This window comes from Poecilia formosa, unplaced genomic scaffold (genome assembly GCF_000485575.1).
Source record: "Poecilia formosa unplaced genomic scaffold, Poecilia_formosa-5.1.2 Scaffold185, whole genome shotgun sequence".
Taxonomy (NCBI): domain Eukaryota; kingdom Metazoa; phylum Chordata; class Actinopteri; order Cyprinodontiformes; family Poeciliidae; genus Poecilia; species Poecilia formosa.
The window spans coordinates 825,649-850,680 of NW_006800124.1; the positions used below are offsets into that span (position 1 = coordinate 825,649).

At 39.0% G+C, this 25,032-nt stretch overlaps 1 protein-coding gene across 1 annotated transcript in view; it reads right to left on the bottom strand.

Moving 5' to 3' along the window:
- kif21a (kinesin family member 21A) overlaps window positions 1–25,032 on the bottom strand; it is a 70,345-nt gene that overhangs the window by 32,886 nt on the left and 12,427 nt on the right. The window contains exons 2-6 of the mRNA XM_016678547.1: window positions 5,784–6,006; window positions 3,179–3,361; window positions 1,829–1,969; window positions 1,162–1,293; window positions 876–1,046 (exon numbers count right to left, since the gene is read on the bottom strand). Of these exons, the coding sequence (XP_016534033.1) occupies window positions 876–1,046; window positions 1,162–1,293; window positions 1,829–1,969; window positions 3,179–3,361; window positions 5,784–6,006 (850 nt within the window). The remainder of the gene's footprint in view (window positions 1–875; window positions 1,047–1,161; window positions 1,294–1,828; window positions 1,970–3,178; window positions 3,362–5,783; window positions 6,007–25,032) is intronic.

Genomic DNA, 25,032 nt, shown 5'->3' on the forward strand with positions numbered 1-25,032 from the left:
ACTTACTGAAAGTGGGATTTATATCACTAATCTGCTCACACCAACTACAGCACATTTAAGCACATTTTCTAAATGATTGATATTTACTGATGCTCTCGTAGAACAAACAGTGGAAAAGATAGTAAAAACATCTCAGAAAACTGTTTGTTCTTTTCTTTAATCATATATTGAAGCATTCAAGAATCCTTATTGTTATACCAGCTCATATTTGCATGTTTATGATTCAATATTCAGATCCTAGTTTAAGAAGTCTAGTAAATGAGTAAATATAGATAAATATATAAAAATAAATATATAAAAAGTGTAAGTATAAAGAGTATGCAAAAAAAGTGTATTAAAATTACAATAAATCAAAAGACATTTTTCATTATAAATGATAAAGGATGCAATGAATTCCCATCCCTAGTGATTGTTTGTGAGTGTAAATGTGGTTCTGGTGTAAAGTGCTTTAACCGGTCAGTATGACTGGAAAAAACATAATACAAGTTCAGTTAAGCAGGGCAGCATCCCTTCACAGAATCCCTCTATGAGGAAGAAGAGCCACAAATACCAAAATATTCAGCTTATGAGGATTTAATAGCCTTTCAATTTCAGCAAAACCCAGAAAAATGCAACTAGAGGGTTTGGTTCTCAATAAAATAAACACAAAAACTACTTAGCCCTTTGACTTTCAGCAGCTTTTATAAAACCATCAATGAGAATAATTATAGGGCAGAATATAGTGTTTCTTTGGGGGAGAGAAAAAGTGCAATTTTCTTTTCTTTTTGATACCTTTCAGGACAGTAATTACATACTGAACCACTAGGTGGCAGTCTACTTCAGGATAATAAAGAGCACAGCTCAGGAAACTAGTGAGGCAGTGAAGGAGAACGTACCAGTCCACAGTTGATGGAGATGCCCTCTTTGGCCCGGTCGCCCGTCGCTCCGGTTCTCTTCAGTCTCTCAGAACCAGCCAGGTCCACAAAGTGAAACTTGGCAGTCAGCGTCTCATATTCATCCATCTCCCCGTTTCCATTAGACACCTTATTATCATTCTCACCTTCTTGCTGAAAGATTTATGTACAAATTTAATAAGTGAGAAAACTAAGCAAATTTCCCAAACTAAATCTAATCAAACAATCAGTTTGTATTTTCAATACATGATCATCGTCTCTCACTAACATTGTCAGAGGCACAGACGCGAACTTGGCACAGGTGGATGGTGAAGATGGCGTGGGATCGGGAGCTCTGGACATTCATCTGAGTGCTGGCTGTCGTACGAGACAGAGCGCCCAGCTTCAGGCACTGCATCATCTGCGCACACACACACACACACACACGCATGGACACGAATAGCAATGATTATACATAGAAACATTTTGTTGATTAAACAGGGGGAAATAATTCTGAATTCTACAAAGCAAACATTTCAATGATGAATAAATAAAACTTTATGACTTTAAACCTTGAGGTGCTAAACTGAGGAATGTATTGAATGAAAGTGATTCATTTATTGTCACTGAAACATCATGGTGTCAATACTACACACAGGTTTATGGTCAGACTAATCAGTTATGGGTAATCCTAACTCTAACCAGGCAACATGCACTTTTATTGTTTAGCATTAAGTAAGCTGCCATCTAAGGCAGTTCACACCAAACTAAAGCAAGTTTTGAACCTAATAAAACTTTGCAATTAGTAATTATTGTTACTTTTGCACCAGTAGGTGACCCAAAAACCTAAGACGTTCACTGAACAGTGATCCAAGTGTTTTGATGCCACTAATGTCCAGATTCTGGCTAAGTTAAAACCGTCCTTCATACAAGCACTTGATGTTTTTGTATTTCACCTCAGTCTCCGAGGAAACAGTCCGTGTGGTCACTCCAACCGTATAGATGCCTCCGTTGGCGTCTTCGTGGATCTTAATGTGAGATTTCTGCTTCATGTCTCGTGTGGAGTCAAACAGGTCCAGGACCTCCTCATTGTAAAGCTACAAGCACAGAGTAAAGGCAAAAGACAGAAAAAAAAATCAAATCAAGTCAATTCAGTTTACTTATATTGCATCAATTCACAAAATATCATCTGAGACATTTCAAGAATAGAAATAAAAACAGAGCAGACGCGGAGCTACAGGGGAGATGGGGGGGGCTGCTGCCCCCCAAACCGGGCCTGGAGGTGCCAGGGAAGGAGGACTGGTTTCAAGTCATTGAAATATGTGATTATAGACAGAGAACATGCACCCTCGCCTGTTGAGAAGGGTGTATTTAATGTTAAATACCCCCCCCTACCCCACCCCGCTCAACAGTTTCAGTTTCACTCCAGGTAAGGGGCCCGGTGATTCCTTAGGGGCCCAGTAATTGGCCCCGCCCCCCGGCCCGACGCTGACTTGTTCCGCTAGTGAAACAGAGTAACTACTGTAGAGAGGCTGCTGCAGTTATTAGCAAGTAGCTCTGGACATTCATCTGAGTGCTGGCTGTCGTACGAGACAGAGCGCCCAGCTTCAGGCACTGCATCATCTGCGCGCGCACACGCACACACACACGCGCACACACGCACGGACACAAATAAAATCAATTTTTTCTTTCTGATACATTTAGGTAAAAAAAGAAAAAAAGTCAATACAGTAAGCACTGCTCGCCCCTTTCAGTGATGAATGAAGTAATTCAAACTCACATCTACTTTGATTATGTCTGTGTGTAGCTTTCAAGAGCAATCGCTGAAATCATCTACCATGACGTAAACGGAATACAAATGCACAATAAAAATGATTAGGGCCTCTATTAAGAAGAATTATAATCTGAAAAGTAATTAGTAAAGAAAACATCTCCTAACTGATGTACTGGAACACTGACTAAACAGATTTTAACAGTGACTTATGGCAGCCGACGAACGCCTGAAAGAATAAACTAATCACAATAGGAAATGCCTTCGCTTTTAGGGGTTTTAGAATTTACCCCTAAAGCTAAATAAGTACTGCAGTGTGCAAAGGGGCCCAAGGTATTATGTGCCAATACAAATGATGATTTTTTTTTATTTCAACTCCTCGTGACAAAGATGCAACCTCCCCCAACTCCAAGCAAATCCTTTAGCAGCAGCTGTAGCACAGGAATTGTCAGAGATTTTGAAGTGACTGAGTCCTGCTGTCACTGTTGGTTCAGAAATACTGAATCTCCACAAGTTGTATTCATGGGGTGTGTACCTCGAGGAATTGTGCGTTGATCTTGAACTCTGGTACCGGACGTCCCTGCTCCTGGGCCACCTGCCGGCGCTCCTCAATGCCCTTGAAGAGATGATGGACGGCACGAGGAATGATCCCCAGCTCCTCCTCCATTATGTTGACGTCAAAGCCGGTCCCCATCGTGTACGTCTTCCCCGATCCTGTCTGGATGGGAAAGAAGACATGTTCAGCATGAGCTAATGTGATATCAGCTCAGTTAGCTAAAACATAACTCTCCTACTTTTCTATTTTTGACAAAAAAAAAAAAAACTAAAGTTGGTTGTTTGAAAACAATCTTGTTTGCAAAAATACAATCAGTTATGTGAAAACTAAAGAAGCACCAATAGCTTCTATTACTGCAGCTCTGTTTTAAAGCTAGAGCTAGCATGCTAGGTTTGTAAAGCAACTCACTGCAGGCTAGCTACCCGAATAACTAGCTAACGTCACAGTATATTTGCGCTACAAATAAGGAGCAGAACAGTAAAAAATGATACTTTTCTGTCCAATAACCACTTGAAAATGTAATTTAGCTTGTTTAGTTTGTTTTATACATTTCTACAAAAGTGTACACATCTGAATCTAGACAAAAAATGTTATGACGATAACTTAATTGTAATAATGGGTTCGTTTCGCAGGAGTTGCTTTTTTGTTTTTAATTTAAAAAAAAAAACATTTAAATAACATTTTAATATTTATAATCCAATTCAAATGTATATCATATATTTTCACATAAGTCTATCACACTGTGAAAAAATGGTGAGCATTTTTCATTTATAATGAACATTTTCTAATCAGGATCATTTGATTTATTGTCTCGATAAATTTCAATTAATGTTTAAAAAAATAAACAAAATTGACAGTATTATCAGAAAATCTATTTTTATTATTTTCTCCACTGTTTGTTACTTTTAAAATGGACAGCAAATTTACATTCGAGCAACAGGGGAAACCACTTTTTTTCAGTCCAAGCCGAGTTTGTTCTGTGTCTTCAGCTGCATTCGATCTGCCAAACTGAGGCTTAAACAGCCCAGTGATCTTTGGATGAGACGGATTTACTCTGCTCGGCCATGTCGTTAATGTCTGTTTATATCTGCAGCCCAGCAGGGCTGAGATCTTGTGATGCAGCCGAGTGGGTCGCTCTAAATCTAGATAAGTCCCTGTAAAGAGGGACATGCGGGGGGCAAACGGGCAGATCTGGGCCAGACCATCCTCTCTGTGTGAACATGAGCTCCAGTCAGAAGTAGGCCAGCAGCAACACAACTTAACGCTGCCACACATTGAAGATGCGTGGTTTAGACATGAGTGTGAATGCTCTGAGTGCCATCCATCAGGAGCTCTGTATCTATGGCAACCTGAGTAGTAGGAGAAGAGAGTTGTGATGGACTTCACACTGTTATGATTTAGACTAAAGGTAGACTGGATGAGCAGATATTAGCTACAAGCTGTTGTTAATGGGAGCTTTCTAATATCAGCATGACCATACAAGAGAAACACAAAGTGGGGTTCGCAAAAATATTTTCAGTGACCGGAAGAAAAACAACAAAAAATATTATATTTAATTTTTTTTTTATTTAATTTTTTGTTTTGTAACTTGGGCTTCACATTTTTTGTCGTGTTCTTACTCATGTTTGTTGGTTGGTTTGGTAAGTTTTTATAATTATTTTATACATTTTTAAATTTTATTTATTTTACTGACACTTCAGTAAAATAAATAGTTATTTTAAAGTTTAAAGTTCTGACAAATTAGTGTCAGAATTTGGGCCGCTGAGGAACATTTCAGTTCTTTTTCTCTTTAGCCCAGGAGATTCTGATGTCTGGTTCAGGAGTGCTTTGACAAAAGGGATCCAGCACTTTTTCCTTCCACTCAACTTTCTATGAACATACTAGGATAAAGTACTTTCAAACCCCAGCTTCTTTAGCACTGATTTATTGTGGCTTCCTCTCCATGTTGAGAATGCCAATGGTTGTCTTGTGTACATCTGTTCAGTCAGCAGTTTTATCAATGATTGTGTAAAAAATGCTTTTCTAAATAGGTGTTGTGTACTTTCTGAGACAAGGGAGTTTGTGTTATCATCTATAAGCCAAAGTCCTCAAAATTACAAGAATTAAAGGTTGAAAATATTTTATTAAGTGTATTAAATATGAGCTTTTCTTTCTGAAATGAGACATTTTTTTTACACAATATTCAAATTTTTTAATATACCTGTATGTGCAGCACAAACAAATCAACTTAACTCCAAAATAAGCTTGAACTCCCTCACATTTGAACCTACTGGTTTCCATAGTGACACCTTAAAACTAAAGAGATAATCAGTGTCACCAATTGTGTATAATAATCTCACAATCTGAATTTTATGTTCCAAACTTACATTCCTTGTAAAACTATTGCTATCCAGTCAGAAACTAAAATGTAAATTTCCAGTTTTTCTGCTTAAAATGTCAAACATATTCTCTTTTACAGATTCCCCAGCAACCTCTTCTTATTTTCCTCACAAAGAGATGAGCTCAGACAGAAATATGTTCCACCAGCTAGGCTAAAAGCGTCGTGGGTGCTGCAGCTGCAGCGGGCTGGAACACAAAGGCTTGCCTGTCCGTATGCAAACACGGTGGCGTTGTAGCCCTCGAAGCAGCCCTCGATCAGCTTCTCAGTGCAGGTGGAGTAAATGGCATCCTGCTGGGAGTCCATGTCGAACATAAAGTCGTACGTGAAGGCCTTGTCCTTCCCCAGGATGACCTGAGGCTCTCCAGGCATCACGTATGTACAGATGTGGCATCCCTCGATCTTCTCCCTGGGCAGCTGAGGACGGATCCTGTGGACAAAGACACAAACTGTTTAAATGGGATTGTTTTATTAGTGCCGACTGTTCAGGATGGGAATATGAAAATGGTCTGTACTTTTAAAGAGATTTATCAAGTCTTGGAACGCAACTACTGACTTCTCAAGAGCAAAGAGCATCAAAATGTAATTTATAGCTTCATGGATTTATTAAAGGCATCACTGAATTTAAATGGAATCAGTTTAATCCAACAATCATATAAAGGTGACAAATCTTACATTAACGAATCCAATTGAAATGTCAAAAAACAATGTAAAAGTATGCTTCTGGGAGAAGAAATAATTTCTCCCTGTGCTGCTTGAGTCTCCTTTCCCAAAGCAAGCTTTTTGTGTATTCCAAGTTTTATTGTCATGAAAAGCACATTTGTTTAACATTTTGTTGGCTTCAAATGTTTAAAAGGCTTCAGGTCTGTTGAGATGCACTGAAGACAGATGAACAGGACAAGCATCACCATGGAGAAGCTCAGAGTCCACATTCCAGTCTTTCAAATGACTCTTCCTTTCCCATCATATGTAGCTCGTCATAACAAAACTCTAAAAACTCTCTCTGTTCATTCCAGTCAGTCTGACGCTTTAATTTGAACTTTTAACCAAAAACATGTGTAAAATATTCCACAAAATATCAGGGGTTTGCCTAAAACAAGTATCTGTCTTGTTTTAACCACTGCCAAAATGTGAAACCTTTATTTGTGGAAAAAAGTGATTTACATAAAATGAATGCTTGTATATTAGAACAGAGCATTGGCTTTCAGTGACAATATATAGTGTTTACTGTATGTTACATAACATTAGAACAACAAAGCTGGTGTAGAAACAAGAAGTCACACTTTAATGTAAACTGTACATGTGCGTCTCTTTCATACATTTTTCGTTAAAATATGTTGGTTCTTTCTTCACTGAAGTTACTTGTATTGGATGGAGAATACAGAAATTTTACTCAAGTAGCAAAAGTAATAATATTCATAATAATATTACAAGTGCATCTGTTAAAGTAAATGTAAAAAGTACAGTGCAGTAAAAGTAATGTATTTTTCTAAAATGTTACTCAAGTAAATGTAAGTAGTTACTACTCATTTCTGCCTATGTGAAATGCAGATCAAAATGGAATTAATTCATGAAATCTGGACTAAATTGTAGCAACAAACACCATCTGCAAGAGAATCTATTCATGGTGCTTTAGCATCACTGAAACAGTAAATCAGTAAATCATTTCCATTACATCTGCAAGCATGACTAAAAGTTTTAGACATGAGTGTGAACGGATCTGGAAGGAGCAGAACATCACGATCTACATTTAGCATCATGCTTGTCTCATTTGTTAAGCACACTCCAGATCTGAAGATTATCTCCACCAACTTTTCACCATAATTTCATCGCTTGTCAGGTTGATGTTTATTCATCTCATCAAAGCAGATCATAGACCAAAACAGTTTAGCCAATAGAGGAAACTATTAGGGGATTGATAATTTCTCCATTTACTCCTAGCTAACGCTTTATTTGCAACCACAGAACCAATTTTGATCCTTTTCTGCTTTTTAAACACATTCTCTTCAAGGCTTCAGCCCCCAAACAAGTTGGGAAGAAAAGCACCTGACAGTGAGTCTCTCTCAGCAGTGTGGATAAGGGCCTCATTGTGCCTCCAAACTCAGGAAAGAACAATACGGCCAGCGGGCTACAGAGCCGTCATTGTGTTCGCCTGTGTGATACTGGATCCCAGCACTGACACCAACGCCTCGGCTGGACGGAGGCGAGGGACCAGAGGTAACGACCTGCGAGGAGGTTGTGACATTTAGTTACACATGATGTGGTCGGAGATGTTTTCGTTAACGCTAAGACTCCTATTTTGATTTTATTTTTATGTTACTAGCTATCATGGATGATTTCATAGTTGATTCATTACTTAAAAACTACTTAATGATTGGAGACCTTGGAGAAGACGAGCTGTTTGAGATATTGAGCAGATCAACAACCATGAACCCGTAGAAGTATTTTAATTGGCTTTCATGGTAAATTTGCCGTATTTAACCAATTACATGTTTCCTTGGCCTTTAAAAGTGCTTTTGGAAGTGTAATCCCATTCAGTCCACACATAGGCCTGCGGGGGTATCTTTGTTTCACACCATTTAACTCACTAATTGGGTTTGTAATCCTGCTTTTCTGTCTCTCCCAGAGTGCCTTCACACCTGGGGATCTGACCACATTTCTTCTGTTTCTTGCTTCTCATCTGCAAGTAATCTCTACACTTCTGTTGCGCAGTTTGCTTTGTAGCTTCTCGTTAGCACTAGTCATCTTAAATTGGAGGAAGATTATTTGTCAACTCCAGTAGCTTTGTATTTAGAAGACGTTTCATGAATGAGTTTAGAGTTATGTTGGTAAAAATGAAGGGGAAAGGCAACCTGAATGTATCAATGAGGGCCTAGCCTATTTCAGAGTTGGATGAAGAGGTCGCAGATCAGCTGAGGGTCAGGATTTGACTTCTGTGCTGTTATGTCAGCCACAAACTGACATTAAAATCCACTAAATAAAAAACAACAATAAGAAGAGACATACTGACTTCAATGAGGATAAATTCATCCAGTCCATGACTCCATATCATGTAGAACAATCTGTAGCAACAATAAAGTTTTCTTTTTGGTCATCAGTCTCTCACATCAGTGTAGAAGAGTTTTGTTTCACTCTTATTTACAACATTGCTTCAGTTCATTGTTGTTTGCTGATATTTTTGCCCCTTCTCCATCTTCAAGTCTCACTCTATCAGGCCGCTGTCCGATTTGGTTCTATCCAGGCTGGCTGTCTCCACTGGCAATGAGTTCTTCACCAAAGTGGGCATAAATATGGCTAGTAACGTGGGCATGCAGTGAATGCCCAGGAGCTGAGGTTGATGCGCCGATAACATTGTTTTGCGTATGTAATGTTAGGTGGCCAGTATCTCTAAAATCTCTAGGTATATTTGTCCGTCTTGGGTTCCAGTTGATGCATACAGCATCAAAAGGACGGGTGAGCCACAACTGATAAAAGCTTTGGACCTCAAGATTTGATCATCTAGCAATTTGCGCCTCGCCATCTCACCAAGTGCCACAGTCTTGTCACAGACTCTACATGCTAATCAACAAATGCAGTATGCTGATAGTCAAATTACATGAGCGTAGGACCTGCGTAGGCGAGGACCTGTTTCTACCACCCTTGAGGTGGTTCCAAAAAAATGGGGAGTAACTGAATAAGTTTGGGCCAAGCTTATGATGGTACTTAAATATGCCAAGAGAGAAGAGTTCATAGTTGACTCAAACACTGCAGGGTGGTTGTTGTAAAAGCAAAACCCAGTACTTCTCCACTACCTTGCTTGACAGCTGGCATGAGATATTTGTGCGGATCACCATCGCTTTTATCATTATTACCATAAATACTTAAAGAGTGATCAGATTTAAAGTCTGTATCACCCACTTCTATGCACATTTGCTCACAAGTGCACTTGACCACCTAAATCCTGTAGATGACAGGAGGTGTGCATTTTCACACCGCTTTTTCATTTTGGTTGCATCGTGTAAAGTACATAATAAGAATGAGGAATCTGTTGTGTGTGTTTTTTATGTAACCTGTAGGCCAGGGGTGGCCAAGTCCAGTCCTCGAGAGCCACCATCCTGCAACTTTCAGATGCATCCCTGCTTCAACACACCTGAATCAAATGAATGGCTCGTTATCAGGCCTTTGTAGAGCTGATCCCGGTCTGTTGGAGTAAGGATACTTCTAAAACTTGCAGGATGGTGGCTCTCGAGGACTGGACTTGGCCACCCCTGCTGTAGGCGGTATACATTTTATTAACTGGAAATCTGATAATTTTATGATGTATTGATGTGTAAACACTCATAATTTATAAAAGTGCGCCTTCCTTCACCTCTGACCTTATTTGACGTGTTTGAGTCACCTGTGTTCAGATGTTAACAGCACGCCTAAACCTGTCCCAGATGCCCCACGGCTCTTGAAATCACTGGCGGACTGGTGTTAGTAGTTTTCAAGATTAAAGAAGTTAGTCATATGTAAATATATATTTAACAAATCATTAAAAAAAAGAAATTCCAAGTAACAAGACATGAATCTATAGAATTATTGCTGACCAGCATGAAAAGGATCAGAAATATTGATGTTTTTTTAATCTATGGCCAACACAATTACCTTGTTCAGGCAAAATTTATGTTATTTTTTATTTTTTTTTATCTAAACAAGAAAGCTGCAGTGCAGATGACTATGGGGGTGATAAAGGAGGAAAGAAAAACGGTTCCTGCCCTGCAGCCAACAATCTACAGCAAGTACACAAAAGCTGCAGCTCTACTCCCAGTGGTCACTGCGGAGTAAACAGGCCTGGACTTTAAGAAGGGATTTGCTGAGTAGAGGACTGCAGCACCTTGAAAAGACAGAGCTACGTCACTCTGTCCTTCACAGAGGAATACATCAGGTCTGGGGGAAGGACAGAGAAGGAAGCAATTACAACAAAATTTGTCATACTTCGACTCATCGCCAGCCACTGCAGGCCAGTTTACATTGCTTGTCCTCGTGTAAACAACAACGAAGAAATAACTGCTTATTATTATTATTATTATTATTTTTTTTTTTTACCTTAAAAATCATTCCTGGCTGGATGTGTGCCAGGAGGGAGGAGCTTAGCTTTCAGTATATCCAGTTAAACAGGATGTTAATTACTGAAAAACAAAGTGAAATGCTGCTTCAGCCTCTTGCTGTCACTTTTGTTAATCTCTCTGTCAGGCAAGCAAAATTTCCTCCCTTGTGTTTTTAAAGTTGTCTTTAAAAGCACAAGGGGCTGTGAAAGGGCTGGGTAAGACAACATGGATAGAATACACAGTTTCTGCAGGTTTCACCATCTCAAATTTAAGGTGTTATAAGACCATTACGAATGAAATACAAGACCTACACACAGAAACGTACAAACTTTGTTCCACCTTCTGATGATACATTTCACTGTATCCATGACAGATGCAGAAAAAGCCTCAACCTTCTTGAATCACAATGTGACAAAATTTGTCCACATACAACTGAAAGTTTTGTCCTGTGATTAACATATTTAAGGGTCAATTTATGTTTCTCATTAACTTAATACCAATAAATCAAGGAAAACCCCTCAGACATCACCAAGACAGTAAATAAGTAATGGTGTACCAAAAACAACAAAAGAAACTGACTGGCCGATAATCCAGCCCTGATTTCTTTCACTTTGGAAGATCGATGATCGGCCATTACTTGTATGTAAAGTCAATCTTATCCAACTTCAAAGTCTGAAAATCAGCTGCTGTGACCTTTTGTTCTGTTTTGAGGGATGGATGACTGACACACCCGCATACCAGGTCATGTCTGCATGTGGGTGGTTAACAATAGTTACCCAACTGTTGCCAACTTTGTGATTTTGTTATATTTTGTCTATATTTTTCAGACAAAATATATATATAGTATCAGCCAAAATTGGAATTAGGCAGTCAGGTTTTTAAAAGTTCAGCGATAGGCCAGAAAACTGTAATTGGTGTTCTCCAATTAACTAGAGTTAATTTCTGTGTAATTAAATCTTGGTTTGTCAGAAAACAAACTTCACCATTTAGTGTAAGAACACAGGAGATAAGGAATGAAGTCAAGAAAAATAAAGTTCTGTAAAAAATAGAAAACATCCAAACCTACAAACCTTTTGTGGTTTGTAAGTGGAGCTACGAAATAAGACACAGGTGGGCTGAAAAACAAATGCTTGCCACACTGTTCAGATTTTGATTCAAAAATTTTGATTCAGACCGCTCTGTGTTGGTCTGTTGCATAACATCCTGATTAGATACATTGAAGTTTGTTGTTGTAACATGACAAAGTGTGGAAAAGGTCAAAAGGGGGTATGAATAGTTTTATAAAACCATGTACATATAAGAATTTCAACCACAAAATGTGGAGGTTTTACTTTATATCCACTCTCTGAAGAATCACACCTAACTGTCACTTTGGTTTGTTCATACCTCTGTTCAACACTTGGAGATGAACTGAAAGAAAATGTACCAAAATGTACCAAATGTTTGAAATACTAAAGATATATAAATGTCATGTTATGACAAATAATGCCTATGCTGGAATTGGACAGCTGTTAAAAAACACCAGGTATTATTTCCGCAGACATTACAGAAACAGAGCAGAGCTGGTTCCTGCTGAGCACACAACTAATCTAGTGCAGCCAATACTTTTGAAGGAATTCTTATATATATATATATATATATATATATATATATATATATATATATATATATATATATATATAAAAAACAAAAACCCTGCTCTAAAACTCAACCGGAACAGTTCTATGTTTCATCATGACCTACCCAGAGAGGAGTCAGACTCACTGACTTCAGCTGTAGCTCTATTTCTGCTATTACTGAAACAGTGGGTTGGATCTTGGAGTCAAAGGGGACAGAAATCTGTCGATCCAATGCAACAAAAATGCATGACAAATGCCAAGTAAAAACACATCGGCTTTGGTGCTTTGTCTGTGCAGCCAGCAGGACCACCACAGTGGACAAAGAGCTCAGATGACAAGCTGGCACAAAAACAGAAACAACAAAAAAAAAAAACAAAAAAAAAACATTAGAACAGGAAACCTCTGACTGACTCAAACTATCGCCCTTCCTGCCAAAAGATTCATCAAGTCATAACAATCCTGCATGTCTGTGTGTCCGGTGCGCATTTACTCAGTGTGCGACACAAAAGAGGAAGGTTGCCATGACAACCCATAACAGAAGGACTGAATTAAAGTGTTAATCCGATCCCAGCAGGATATAATGCTGCTCTGGCTGTCTAGGAGATGCCAAGGGGAAAAGCATCAGGGAGAGGAAAGCAGTCAGCATTCTGCCACCAATCAGACTGAAGAGATGAAGTTCATCTGCTGCTGACCCAACAGATCAGACAATATGAGGCTCAAAACACGAGTGAAATCATTCATCTGTTACATATAAGGATACATTTTTTCTTAAAGGAGAAAATGTATGTATGTGAATTCCAAGCACAGACAGGAAAACTAGACAGTCAAGAGGCTGCTGCATCATAATTAGCAGGGGTGTGAGTGCAGGAGAAAGATGTTATGTCTCAGATGTATTGCATAACCCTGTTCCACTAGATTTCAAACAATCACAACTAAAAAAATGGCGTATTAAACGCGTATTAGTAAAATAAATTAATTAATTAATAAATAAGAGTATACTTTGCAAGTATACTCCTATTGCATAAAGATTAGTGGTGCACCAATTGCAGTTTTCTGGCCAATCACCATTTACAGATCTTTTAAAAAACTTAACCTGCCGATTCCGATTTTGGCCGATACCAATTGTTTTTGGTCTCAATGTAGCAAGAAAGTTATAGAGTTGGCAACAGTGGGGTAAATATTGTTAATTGTAAGCGTCGAGACATAACTTGGTGGGCCGGACTGTCAATCAAATTCTCACCAGAGAGCAAAAGAGGACAGTGGTCTTTGTCCTTTGCCAAGCAAGATAAGATTGGTGGATAAGATTAGCTTCACATGTAAAAGTCAGCGGATCACTGATCTCACAAAATTAAGAAAATGGACACTGATAAATCAGCTGGCTGATAAATCAGTGCACCCATAATAGAGATGCAAGATATGTCAGCATTAACATCGTAATTGACCTATGTTGGTCGATTTTTAACTTATTAACAGCATCATTGATAAGTAAGAATATGCCAATATTAATAACTGATATTTATTTCCATCTTATAACCGATTGTGCATGGCTTCGTAGAGCAAGAAGGGGTCGATCATGTGGTATTTGATCATAGCAGTGACACAGCACAAGATTTGAGGAAATTTAACTGAAGTAGAGAGGTATTTCAATGGTGTGGTTAGTTTTTCCCCCCACATAGTGTTCAAAGGGTAGAGGAAATGTTTATGATATTGCTAAATATCAGATATTGCTCATCACAGCAAAATTAATATGAACCCAAATTTTTAGATTCATGTATCTCTACTATTTTATGATCCAAAAATGCACTGCAAACTGAATGAGTAGCTATGTTAAATATAATTTTGAATTGAATCAAAATAACTATGTATGATTATTTTTATATTACAGTAAAGCTGTATTTACCACCAGGAAACTGACTGTCCCCTTCAGACAAAACCATTAGGAGTGCAATAAAATGTCAGATCACAAGGGCAGAGCTTACAAAAACAGGTCACACACCCAGGCCTCTGCCAGGACCCAGGGACTTGTTTAATCTGCATGGCAGGTTCATGAAGGCCGAGGCTTCCTGACCTCACTTTGTTTGTTTTCCTCTAATACGCCTCAAATGCACAGCAATTCCACAGTTTTGAGAACTTAAAGGGAAATACCCTTTTAAAAACACAATGGGGGCGACCTGAAATGCTGCAGCATGCTGATAACTATTTCACTGGTTCCTGTAGGTCAGAGGTCAGGGAGCGGACCGCCCCTTAATAAGCAGGGAGGGAAAAGTTGGCCAATAGGAGGAGTTTGCAGGAGGTTGTACAAAGTTAGATATGAAAACTGCCAGTGTCAGATGGGTTCCAGTTATAGGCAACATGAACTACAGGTACTCACCAACTTAGAAAATCTTTGGAAAAGGTGGTTTTGAGAATTGAATTCAGAAAGTAAAACTCCTCAAAAAGAGATATTTCTAAGGTTAATTTAACAATTTCTCAATAAATCAATTACAGAAGACAAAAATTGTTGTCTCACCTGTACCAAGGAGAAAACTGAGCTGAACCTTTTGCTCAGTGGTTCAAAAACTCTTCTTTACAGAAATGTTGCGTTTCATTTGGAAGTCATGGAAACACACAGAATGCAAGGTGTTTAGGCGCTGTGTGAAGTTTCCAGGTTCAATAGCCGTTTCTATTCAATTGACATGCAAGTTTTGAACAAACGTCTAAAATGTTGCAAAGAAGAAAATGCTATAGAGCAGAGCGTTACATTTTCTTAGAACCCCAGTAAACTAGCATAACCAAACAGATAATTTATGCAGCTAAGAGGAAGCTGAGACACACCAGAGCTAATGTTGCACATGAGCTACAGGCTGCGATCAACAGGCTAATCTCTCCATGCCACACTGCGCTGATGAATTCATGTAAAAAGGAACCCTGACTAAGTATTGTGTGCATATACTGCACAGTAAATCAGTACCTGAGCCCTCTTTAGTAGGTGAAGAAATTTCTGTACAAAGAAATCTTTGGTTATTTTTTTCAAAAAATCTTATGTAAAATTCTTAAAGTGTGTGGTTTTCTTTAGCCATAATAAGAACTTAAACATGCCACACTTTGTTAAATTATTCCATTTCATTACAGTTTTTCAATAAGCCACTAAAATAAAGTTTTCAGTTATATTTATTTAGGTGCACTTGTAGTATTCCCAATTAGAAGATACAACATCATGTGGCAGAAAGTGTTATGTACCTTCCCAACTTGATTAAATTTGTGCTTTGAGCGGTACTCAGGTTCTGGTGGACGGCTCAGTAAACCACACAGCCAGGAGTTTCCTCATTGTTCTTGAGCTTTGAAACCATTTCCATTTACAATAAAGCGATCCAAAGCCTGCTGGGGCACAGGACTGAAACATGATATGTCTGAGACGTTGATACAATATAATCTTATGCAACACCAAAGAAATAATTTATCTTCTTACCGACCACAATAACATAAAATTATTCCAAGTGGTTATTTTTAAAGCTTCCTTTTATTGACTTGTTGATTCACTTCATATGGACACACCAGAGTGCTATGGCTGATGCATCCTTTTCAGGAGTGGAAATTGGAAACCAAACTCTTGGACCTATTATGAGAAGGGTTTAGTTACATTTGGATCATCTAACTTGGTGACTCCCAACCTGGGGTGCCAAAAATCACAGAGGGGTGGATGAGGTTGCCACCACACACCGAGTAGGGCTGTAGTGATGCAATAATCTCACGATACAATATACGATATTCTGTCCACGATACGATATATATTGCGATATTCAGCAAACGATACAATTCAATACACTTTTGCGATTTTCTGAAAGATTTTAGAGGGACAGAGTGATTTTGGTGACATTTTGTGACTGTTATAGAGTTGGATTGAATTAATTTAACTGAAAACTGATTAAAAGCACCAACTACACAATACCTGGCTCTGGTTGGACATGGAGACAGACTTAAAGTCGACAGCTGGACAAAATGAATCAAAGAAGTGGTGAGAAAACATATTTCTTGTAATTGAAACAGTACAAACTGTAGCTTACATGCATTTGTAAAGTAAATAAAGTGCACCAAGTACCCTGCTCTGAATAGTTTGATACCTTTTTAACCTTGACACTTAACATCTGAAGGAATCACTCTAAGCCTGATGACCTAATCACTCTCCCGGTGAAGCAAGCAGTGAGTGAGCAAGGTAACAGCTGGATGTTACGATACTTGCAGATGAATATCGACTTTTTTCTAGGAAATAAAATATCGATATATATCGCAATATCGATATTACACAGCCCTAACACCAAGTGTTAAATATAATTATACACATATATAAAGTAGGGCAGGAACTTCTGTTGTTGCTTCATGTCTAAGCAATATCCCGCTTGTTTCGATTAATTTTGAACGTGCTCTGAAGAGTGATCTGTCGCGATAGAACTGTGGAACAGGTCTGAGAAAACGCTGTCTGTGAGCTACATTCAAGAGAGAGATTCCTTTGTGATATCATAGAGCGATGACATAACTGCTGATGTCATTGATACCATTGAAACTGAACATTCTATTGTGGCCTGATGCAGCCCAGGTCCCAGACGAGTTTAACAGGGGGGCATCGGCTTATTTTGAGTGGGGCAAAATGAATACCCAGCAATAATAAAATTACTCAAGTAAAAGAAAAATGTACAGTGCAGTAAAACTACTCGTATAAGTACCTTTTTTCCAAAAAAATTACTCAATGTAACAAGTACTACTTTTTTTGAACATAAACAACAACATCAGTAGCCTATTGGCTACTAGTTAACAAGCTTAAGGTGCTGCAATGTTATTAGCTAGTCGCCATTTAGCTAGCATTACCTGCATCCAACAGCTTTACTCAACTCAGTCGGTTAGTTTGAGGGAAAACTGTGCAAAGTTCTTTGCGTTTTGCTGGTTTGCTGCCATGTTTCTAACACACACCTGAGTAGCTCTGCACAACAGCAGCAGGTCTCCTTCACTGCTGCACAGGTATAAATCCAGCGCGAGCGTCTTAGCACTCATGTTGTGTTTAGAGGCGACTCGGAAAAACAGGTTACTACATGTTAACAACAATTAAACAGTTTTAATGGCTGAAAAAAGTGACAGAAGGCACAGATATTGGAAGTGCGGAAGCCCCTACTGTATCAAATTAATACAGGAAAAACAGCAAACAGCTTCCAGTCCCGGGGGGCACGGCTGACTCCTTCAGCGGGCAATGACCCCCAATGCCCACCCATGTCACCGGGCCTGCCATCACCAAAGGTCTTCAAGTATAAAGCTGAATGGGTGTAATGACACTTTGCACCAATCTAATGGTTGAATAAGCCAGATAACAAATGAAAGTATCTTTTTTGTTGAGGTCAAATTTAGTGTAAATAATTTGCAGCAAAAAATGTTTCTTTTGTAAGTTTTTGATTAAAAAGCAACTATAGAAATTTGAGGAAAAAAAACTTGAGCGATGAAGCTCACAATTTCAGAGGTTTTTCTAGCAAATTTTTGACTTTCCAAACTCAAACTTTTTGACAGAAATGTACTTCTTTTTTCTTGGTCCACTCCCAATATGCCATAGCATGTGTGTTTCAAAACTCATCACTGCTTTTGTACTAAAGAAATATTATCTTGACTTTATGTTGAAATCATAAAATTATTACTGTGGTGTTGTGTGCCTGCTTTTCCATGAATAATGTTTAGGTTAAAGCAGGAAAGGGTGTGTAGATTTTTATATGTAGATGTAGGGGGGGATTTCAACCAACCTCAGAGTTAAACCTAGATTGCCTCGTCACTGAACCATGTTCTGTTGACACAACACACATCTCTGTGTCAACTACAGGCCAGCGACACAAAGGCCAGCCCTGAAAGCACAGAGTGTGCATGTCTCTGTGGGTTTTGAGTGGGAAAGAGCAACATCAGCTATCTCCTGCTTCTGAGCTAGAAGAGACAGAAGGTACGGGGATAGCTAAAAAGACTGTAGTTAGGCATTCAGTGAACTGTTTAATATCAGATATTTCTTCGTTCAGCAGGTGGCCAATTAACACAAGATACAACAACAGACACGTGAACTGTTCAGACTCGCCTGGAGAATAACTACCGCCTCATAAATATGGAGATTCAGTCAGCTGCCACATGATGCCAGCAGATGGGAAGAGTTCATTTGCAACTTTGCTTTAGCATTGTTTAATTCACACCTTCAGGTTAGGTGCAACACCATCTGACACAGTGAGGTATTTGGAAACCAAGCAAGTAGTCAAAGTTCAGATATTAAAACAACTTTCACTACAAAAACACAAGAAATTAGTATCCACAAGAAAACAGAATAATTTTATTGGTATAATTTTTTTTTTTTTTATGATGTTCAGATTTCATTTTCTGCTCTTCTATTTTATTTGTTTGCAGACTAAATAAATACACTTTTATATTAAATAGAATAATAAGAGTTATTTCAGTGTAAGCAGAACTTTGTAAGAAATTTTTAAAAAAGTTTCACTCACTGAGACTCAAGTCCTATCGTTCATGGTAAGCAGCTGTTTAAAAAAATCGGATTATATGTGAACATCACTACGACTTTCTCTTTTTAACTCTTTGGGAGTTAAAAAGAACACACACCATGTGCTGTTTTGCCAACTGCAACCCCGGGTAAGATAATAAGAAAGCTCGCCAGACATTTTGTCAATATTTCTGCCGTGGCTCGGAGAACAGTCTGCCTGGCCCAACACTTTCTCAGAGATATGATGCAGATTTTTTTTCTTTCAAAAAGCTTTCAAAAAGCTGTTCTTCGGCAGAACATTTTCTCCGGGTTCCTCATCTTTAGCCACCAAGGTTTTTATGGTCTCAAGCCGCCTAGTAAGACAGTAATTTGAGTGCAACCCCAAAACATTTACAGTGTTTGGTCACGATGACCGGCTCTTCCCTTCTATGACGCTAACCATAGCCTACACTTAAAGTCAACTTGCCTCAAAATAGACTCCCGACTGGCCGCAGCATTGCTGGGGGACCTCAGTTATCTATATCACCACCTAAAGAGTCAGCACATTTCTGCCTGTTTGCATCTGCACCAATGCAGGGAGCCTTCAGCTGTGCGGTCCCCACATGTGGACATTGGTTTGACAAAAAAAAAAAGCGCTTTCACACATCCTCCTCCTCCACAATTGTGCACAACTTAAGAAGCCAGCAGCTCATGGTCAATGAATTGGATGTAATTACAGAGCAGCTTTATGTACACCACACCCTTCAAAATATGTTGTTTCCTCTCATGTTAGGTCTATATTACTTCAGTGTTAAGCTTTTCCTCTTTTTATAGTCGTTTTCTACAATATTTGTTTTCCCCCCTGTAATCTCCAGCTGCTTGATGCCGACACCTATCCAGTTAAAGGTTCAGCTAAAGTGGACGAGGCTTAAATGTGGATCTGTTGCCACAAATAAGACACGGATGCAACTTCATATCCTTCACCAAGTATGAAAACAGGTCACAAATAGTATGCAGATGGCCACAAATAGCTGCATTTTCACACCAAGCAGCCTTCACATGCATGCCAAGACAGCCTTTTAGTGGTTTCCTTCTATAAACTGACATGTCCTTCTCGATCCACCATGTGGGTCAAATCCAAGAACTCACCAGGGACACAATTCTATACATCACTCTTGTAATACACAATTTGCATATTATCTTTGTATTGTAATGCTGCAAACTCCAGTTGATGTATTTAGAAAGTTATGAACATTAGCACGAGGTACAGTGCCTTGGAAAAGCATTCATACCCATTGAACTTTTTCACGTTGTCACATTAAAAAAACAAATCTCACAAGGTCTGTTTGAATTTCATGTGAATGAAAAGTGGTGCATAACTGAGAAGAGGAAGTTGGAAAAGGCGGTGCAACAATCTGGGGAGGGTTTTCCCCATCTTGTAAATGAAGTTCAGGGTAAACTAGTGCCTTCAGATGTTGCCTAACAGAGTTTACATATGTCAGTGAAAATCCACCTGTTCTACAAAGCCATGAGAGGTTTGTTAAAAATAATTTATGAACAAACAAGTAAAAACAGCACACAGTTCAAAGAAAAAAGACAAGGAAGTTTAAAGGTGGCTTCTCACCTGATAGTCCTGTAGATTTGATTTGATTTGGGGTCAAATCTGCAGTATCTTTGTTTTGTATTCAAGCTGGTGTGGTTCACAGAGTCAAATGATCCAAACCCTTTGGAAAAACCTGTTCACCTATTCGTCTGTGGTGGCACTGGACCAAGAACCATTGAAGAAAACAACTCAAAAACCTCAGAAGACATTGAGTGCAACTTCCTCCTTCACAAAATGTAACCAAAAATGAAGTGGCATCAGATTTTAGGGTTTGTAAGATTTCTCTTTTGTCTTTGGCAAAAGATCATGAGCTTTTTCTCCCGCTAGTGTTACAAAAGCGTGTTTGTTTTGCTTGCATTTGCCCAGAATGCTCTACAGTATAGTCCGCTTCCTGCTTTTGTAGTGGTCTCTGGTCCACTTGGTATTCGAACAGCACCAAAGTTGTGTTGTTTCCTTCAGTGGTTCTTAGCGCCACCACAGGTCAGGGGAAGAATAGGATTTTTTCAAAGGGTTTGGATCATTTGATACAATGTGTACTGACAGGGAACTACAGCAGCTCAAAATATAACAAATGTAGCAATTTTAGTCCCCAATAGAACCGAGTCTACTGGACTATTAAGTGTGAAAGCACCCAGAAACTCATGGAGTACCCCACTAAACCTGAGAACAATTCCTCAAAGAAGAAGCCAAGAGGCCCTTGGTAGCTGCGTTTAAGGAACTTACAGAACATCTTGATAAAGATGCACTTAATGCATTTACAGAATCACCTCGACACCTCCTGACAGACTGCTTCAGCTCAATGGATGCGAACAAAGCATGAGGCCAAGAGACACTTCAAGTCTGTCTGGAGGTTTTATGTTTGTGTGGTGCTGCCATGGGTGACCAACACTCATCCAAACATCCTGCACTGAAGCTCAGCCTGGTTTCTAGGGTTCTACTGTCTTCTTTCCCGCATAAGTTATTTTGTAATCTTAACCCTCCCAGGTTGGTCTTTCAGGATAAAAACATACAGGTTTTGGTCAAAGTAGTTCAAAACTAAAAACTCTTATGCTCCAAACAATATTGTTGTGACAACTTTAAAGCAGATATTTGGGAATACTCATGGCTATTTTGCCATATTTTAAGCAGTTTACAAATCTGCACCTCACTTATCCTCTCAACTGAGGGGTCCCTAATCTCTGTTTGCTCTGTAACCCCCCCTCACAGCTTTCATCAGCTGTTGTCTCTTGTCAACACACATGAAGTCCATTCTGGTCACTGGATATCAGCCAGTATCAGCTCTAATCTTGGAGCTCTTTTTAACAAGATTTTTAAACCACAGTTGTCTCTGCTGTTGGCTTGTGAACTCCAACCCGAGGCTTAGACTGAGCCACTTATACCAGTTGCTGCATGCCTCAACACCATTACATGTAAGCACGCCTGCAACCTAAGCCTTAAGAGGTTTAACGATCTATTTAATTTCATTATCATCAATTTGATTGCCTCAAGAGGAGAGGCGGCATCAACAAGCCCCGACACAGGAGAACAAAAACAGTGACTAAAGGGAGATGTTTCTTTAAATCTTGTGGGTTGCTTCATGGTTAATAAGCTTGGCAACAGTAGCACACTAAGTAGTTTCACCACATATAAACAAAGCTGAAGTTACTCCCTTTCGCTTTGATCTACGTTGCTTCTATCACCACCAAGAAAAGAAATGATACTTAATGTTTGTTCTGTAGCAGGCGCCCAGCAGGCAGGTTTAGCAGGTCCTCCTGCCCTCCAGCTACACCTCCCACTAAAACCATTGGAACATGCTCGTGTGTGCTAACACACCAACTAAAATCCATTTTATATTGCCTCAGAGTTTCACAACCATCTGTTTTAATGTAAGGGTAGAGCATACGATCCTGATACAGATATATACAGCTAATGGTTTGTTTTTTTAATTCCACAGTGCAGGTTTGAAAGACTGTCTTCTTTTAAGTAAGCTAGGGTCTTAAACCATCAGCTAGCAGGACCCACCAAGACCAGCTTTTCTAATGTAAAGTAGACTGCAAATGCAACTTAAGTGGCTTTTTAGTGCTGTATGAATTTTTTTTTGTCTTTTTCATAGCAGCCTGAACGGACCAATTCCAATATTTTCACTCAAAAAACAATCCAATTTGTGCCACTTCTATGCATGGTACTAAATCGATATGTATACTTTTCAAAATGTCTGCAGACAGAACGGTCATGTTGCATTTTATCTAACTTTTACGTCATTTCTTCTGCACCAGAAAAAAACACAACTGGTAGCTGACTTCTTCTGCAGTGTATTTTTCTGATTTGTTCAGATGAACAGAAACCAACAACTCATCAATAGAACGTCAACACCACAGTTTACTTTAGCTTCAGTTAGGCCTGTCACAGTCAGTGACGTGCGGTAAGGGGAGGCAGGTGAGGCAGAGCCTCACCTCTCATTATGGAAAAATAATATATAATAATAAAATCATTTCTAAAGATATTTTCATCCTGTGGTTTGTACTATAAAGTACCTATTTTTCATTTAATTTAACCAAATCTGATGGTCTTTTTCTTCAAAATCGCTGAATTTTCTTATTTTCCCATTCAAATGCTTAGAAGCGAAGCCGGTGAGGCAGCAGTGAGCTGAGCCTCACCTGGGATTGCGCAACCTCTAGCTAACTGCACCGGTTGCCATTCTCTGAGAGCATTGCTCCTCCTGTCTGTACGTCGCCAATGAAATGGCTAAAAAAACATTTAATGTATGAACTGATTTTCCATCATTTAACTTATGTATTTAATGTACTGTGTTTTTATTGTCACCAACTGTGTGTGTAACGTGTTTCGTGTGCTGAGGAGCGATCAGAAACGGCAGAGAACAGATTCGAGGTGAGGCAGGCAGTTCTCTTGCCTCATCGCTGGGGGCGCTCATGAACCCAGACATTGTGACTCCACAACTGCAGATTTAACTGCGATTTAGCCGTACAGTAGCTGCACTGATACAGAGAGCGAGAAACACGTGGTTTTGAGTTGCACTTTAACGATTTCTCCCTTTGCTGTTAAGCACAGCACGAAATTAATAATATCTACATGTCTAAGTTTGATTGAGATAACGGAATTATTCTGCGGCGGCGGCGTGACTAAGCATCACGTGTTAAAGAATAGTTTTTTTGCCCTCCAGCATTGTACGCATGCGCAAAATTTCCTTATGTAAACAATAAAATGCAGGGGTCTAGATTTGTAAATCTGATTATAATTAAGTCGGTGCCTCGCCAGGTATGAACCTCACCGCACGTCACTGGTCACAGTAACACATTTTGCTGGATGACAAATTGTCCCAGAAGTTATTGCAATAAATGATAATATTGTTGTTGTGAGATCATTTTCAAGTAATAATGATGTAATGTCCAAATGATGCAAGAACACATTCTCAGAGATCATTAAACTTTAAGTCCCAATGAACATTTAACACTGGGACATTTTAAATATGCAAAATAAATCAACAAAACNTCAGATGAACAGAAACCAACAACTCATCAATAGAACGTCAACACCACAGTTTACTTTAGCTTCAGTTAGGCCTGTCACAGTCAGTGACGTGCGGTCAGGGGAGGCAGGTGAGGCAGAGCCTCACCTCTCATTATGGAAAAATAATATATAATAATAAAATCATTTCTAAAGATATTTTCACCCTGTGGTTTGTACTATAAAGTACCTATTTTTCATTTAATTTAACCAAATCTGATGGGTTTTTTCTTCAAAATCGCTGAATTTTCTTATTTTCCCATTCGAAGCTGGTGAGGCAGCAGTGAGCTGAGCCTCCCCTTGGATTGCGCAACCTCTAGCTAACTGCACCGGTTGCCATTCTCTGAGAGCATTGCTCCTCCTGTCTGTACGTCGCCAATGAAATGGCTACAAAAACATTTAATGTATGAACCTATTTTCCATGATTTAGCTTATGTATTTAATGTACTGTGTTTTTATTGTCACCAACTGTGTGTAACGTCTTTCGTGTGCGGAGGAGCGATCAGAAACGGCAGAGAACAGATTCGAGGTGAGGCAGGCAGTTCTCTTGCCTCATCGCTGGGGGCGCTCATGAACCCAGACATTGTGGCTCCACAACTGCAGATTTAACAGCGATTTAGCCATACAGTAGCTGCGCTGATAGAGAGCGAGAAACACGTGGTTTTGAGTTGTACTTTAATGGTTTCTCCCTTTGCTGTTAAGCACAGCACGAAATTAATAATATATCTACATGTCTTAAGTTTGATTGAGATAACGGAATTATTCTGCGGTGGCGGCGACTAAGCATCACATGTTAAAGAATAGTTTTTTTGCCCTCCAGCATTGTACGTGTAACCCAGGTTAAAATAGCCTCTTCATAAAAATAATAGTAAATTAGATAAATAGGAAATAAATAAATAGGAAAATAAATAGGGAATTAATCGATCTTAAAATTGTTATTCTTATTCTGAAGGGTCGCATTTATGTGTAACCCACGTGACTAGCTTCAGCCAATCGGGTTACTACGTTCTCTGACGTGAGAGAAAGCAAGCAGAGAGCGTAAAGCAAGCAGAGAGCGCAGAAGCAAACGGGATTGTGCTGAAAAGAAAAGACAGATAAGAGAAATTGAGCACTCGTAGCTGATTTGCTGGCTAAGACGAGTTTGTTCTTTTATTTCTTGAGAAGGAGCTTTTCGCATATTTTTTCTCTCACCCTG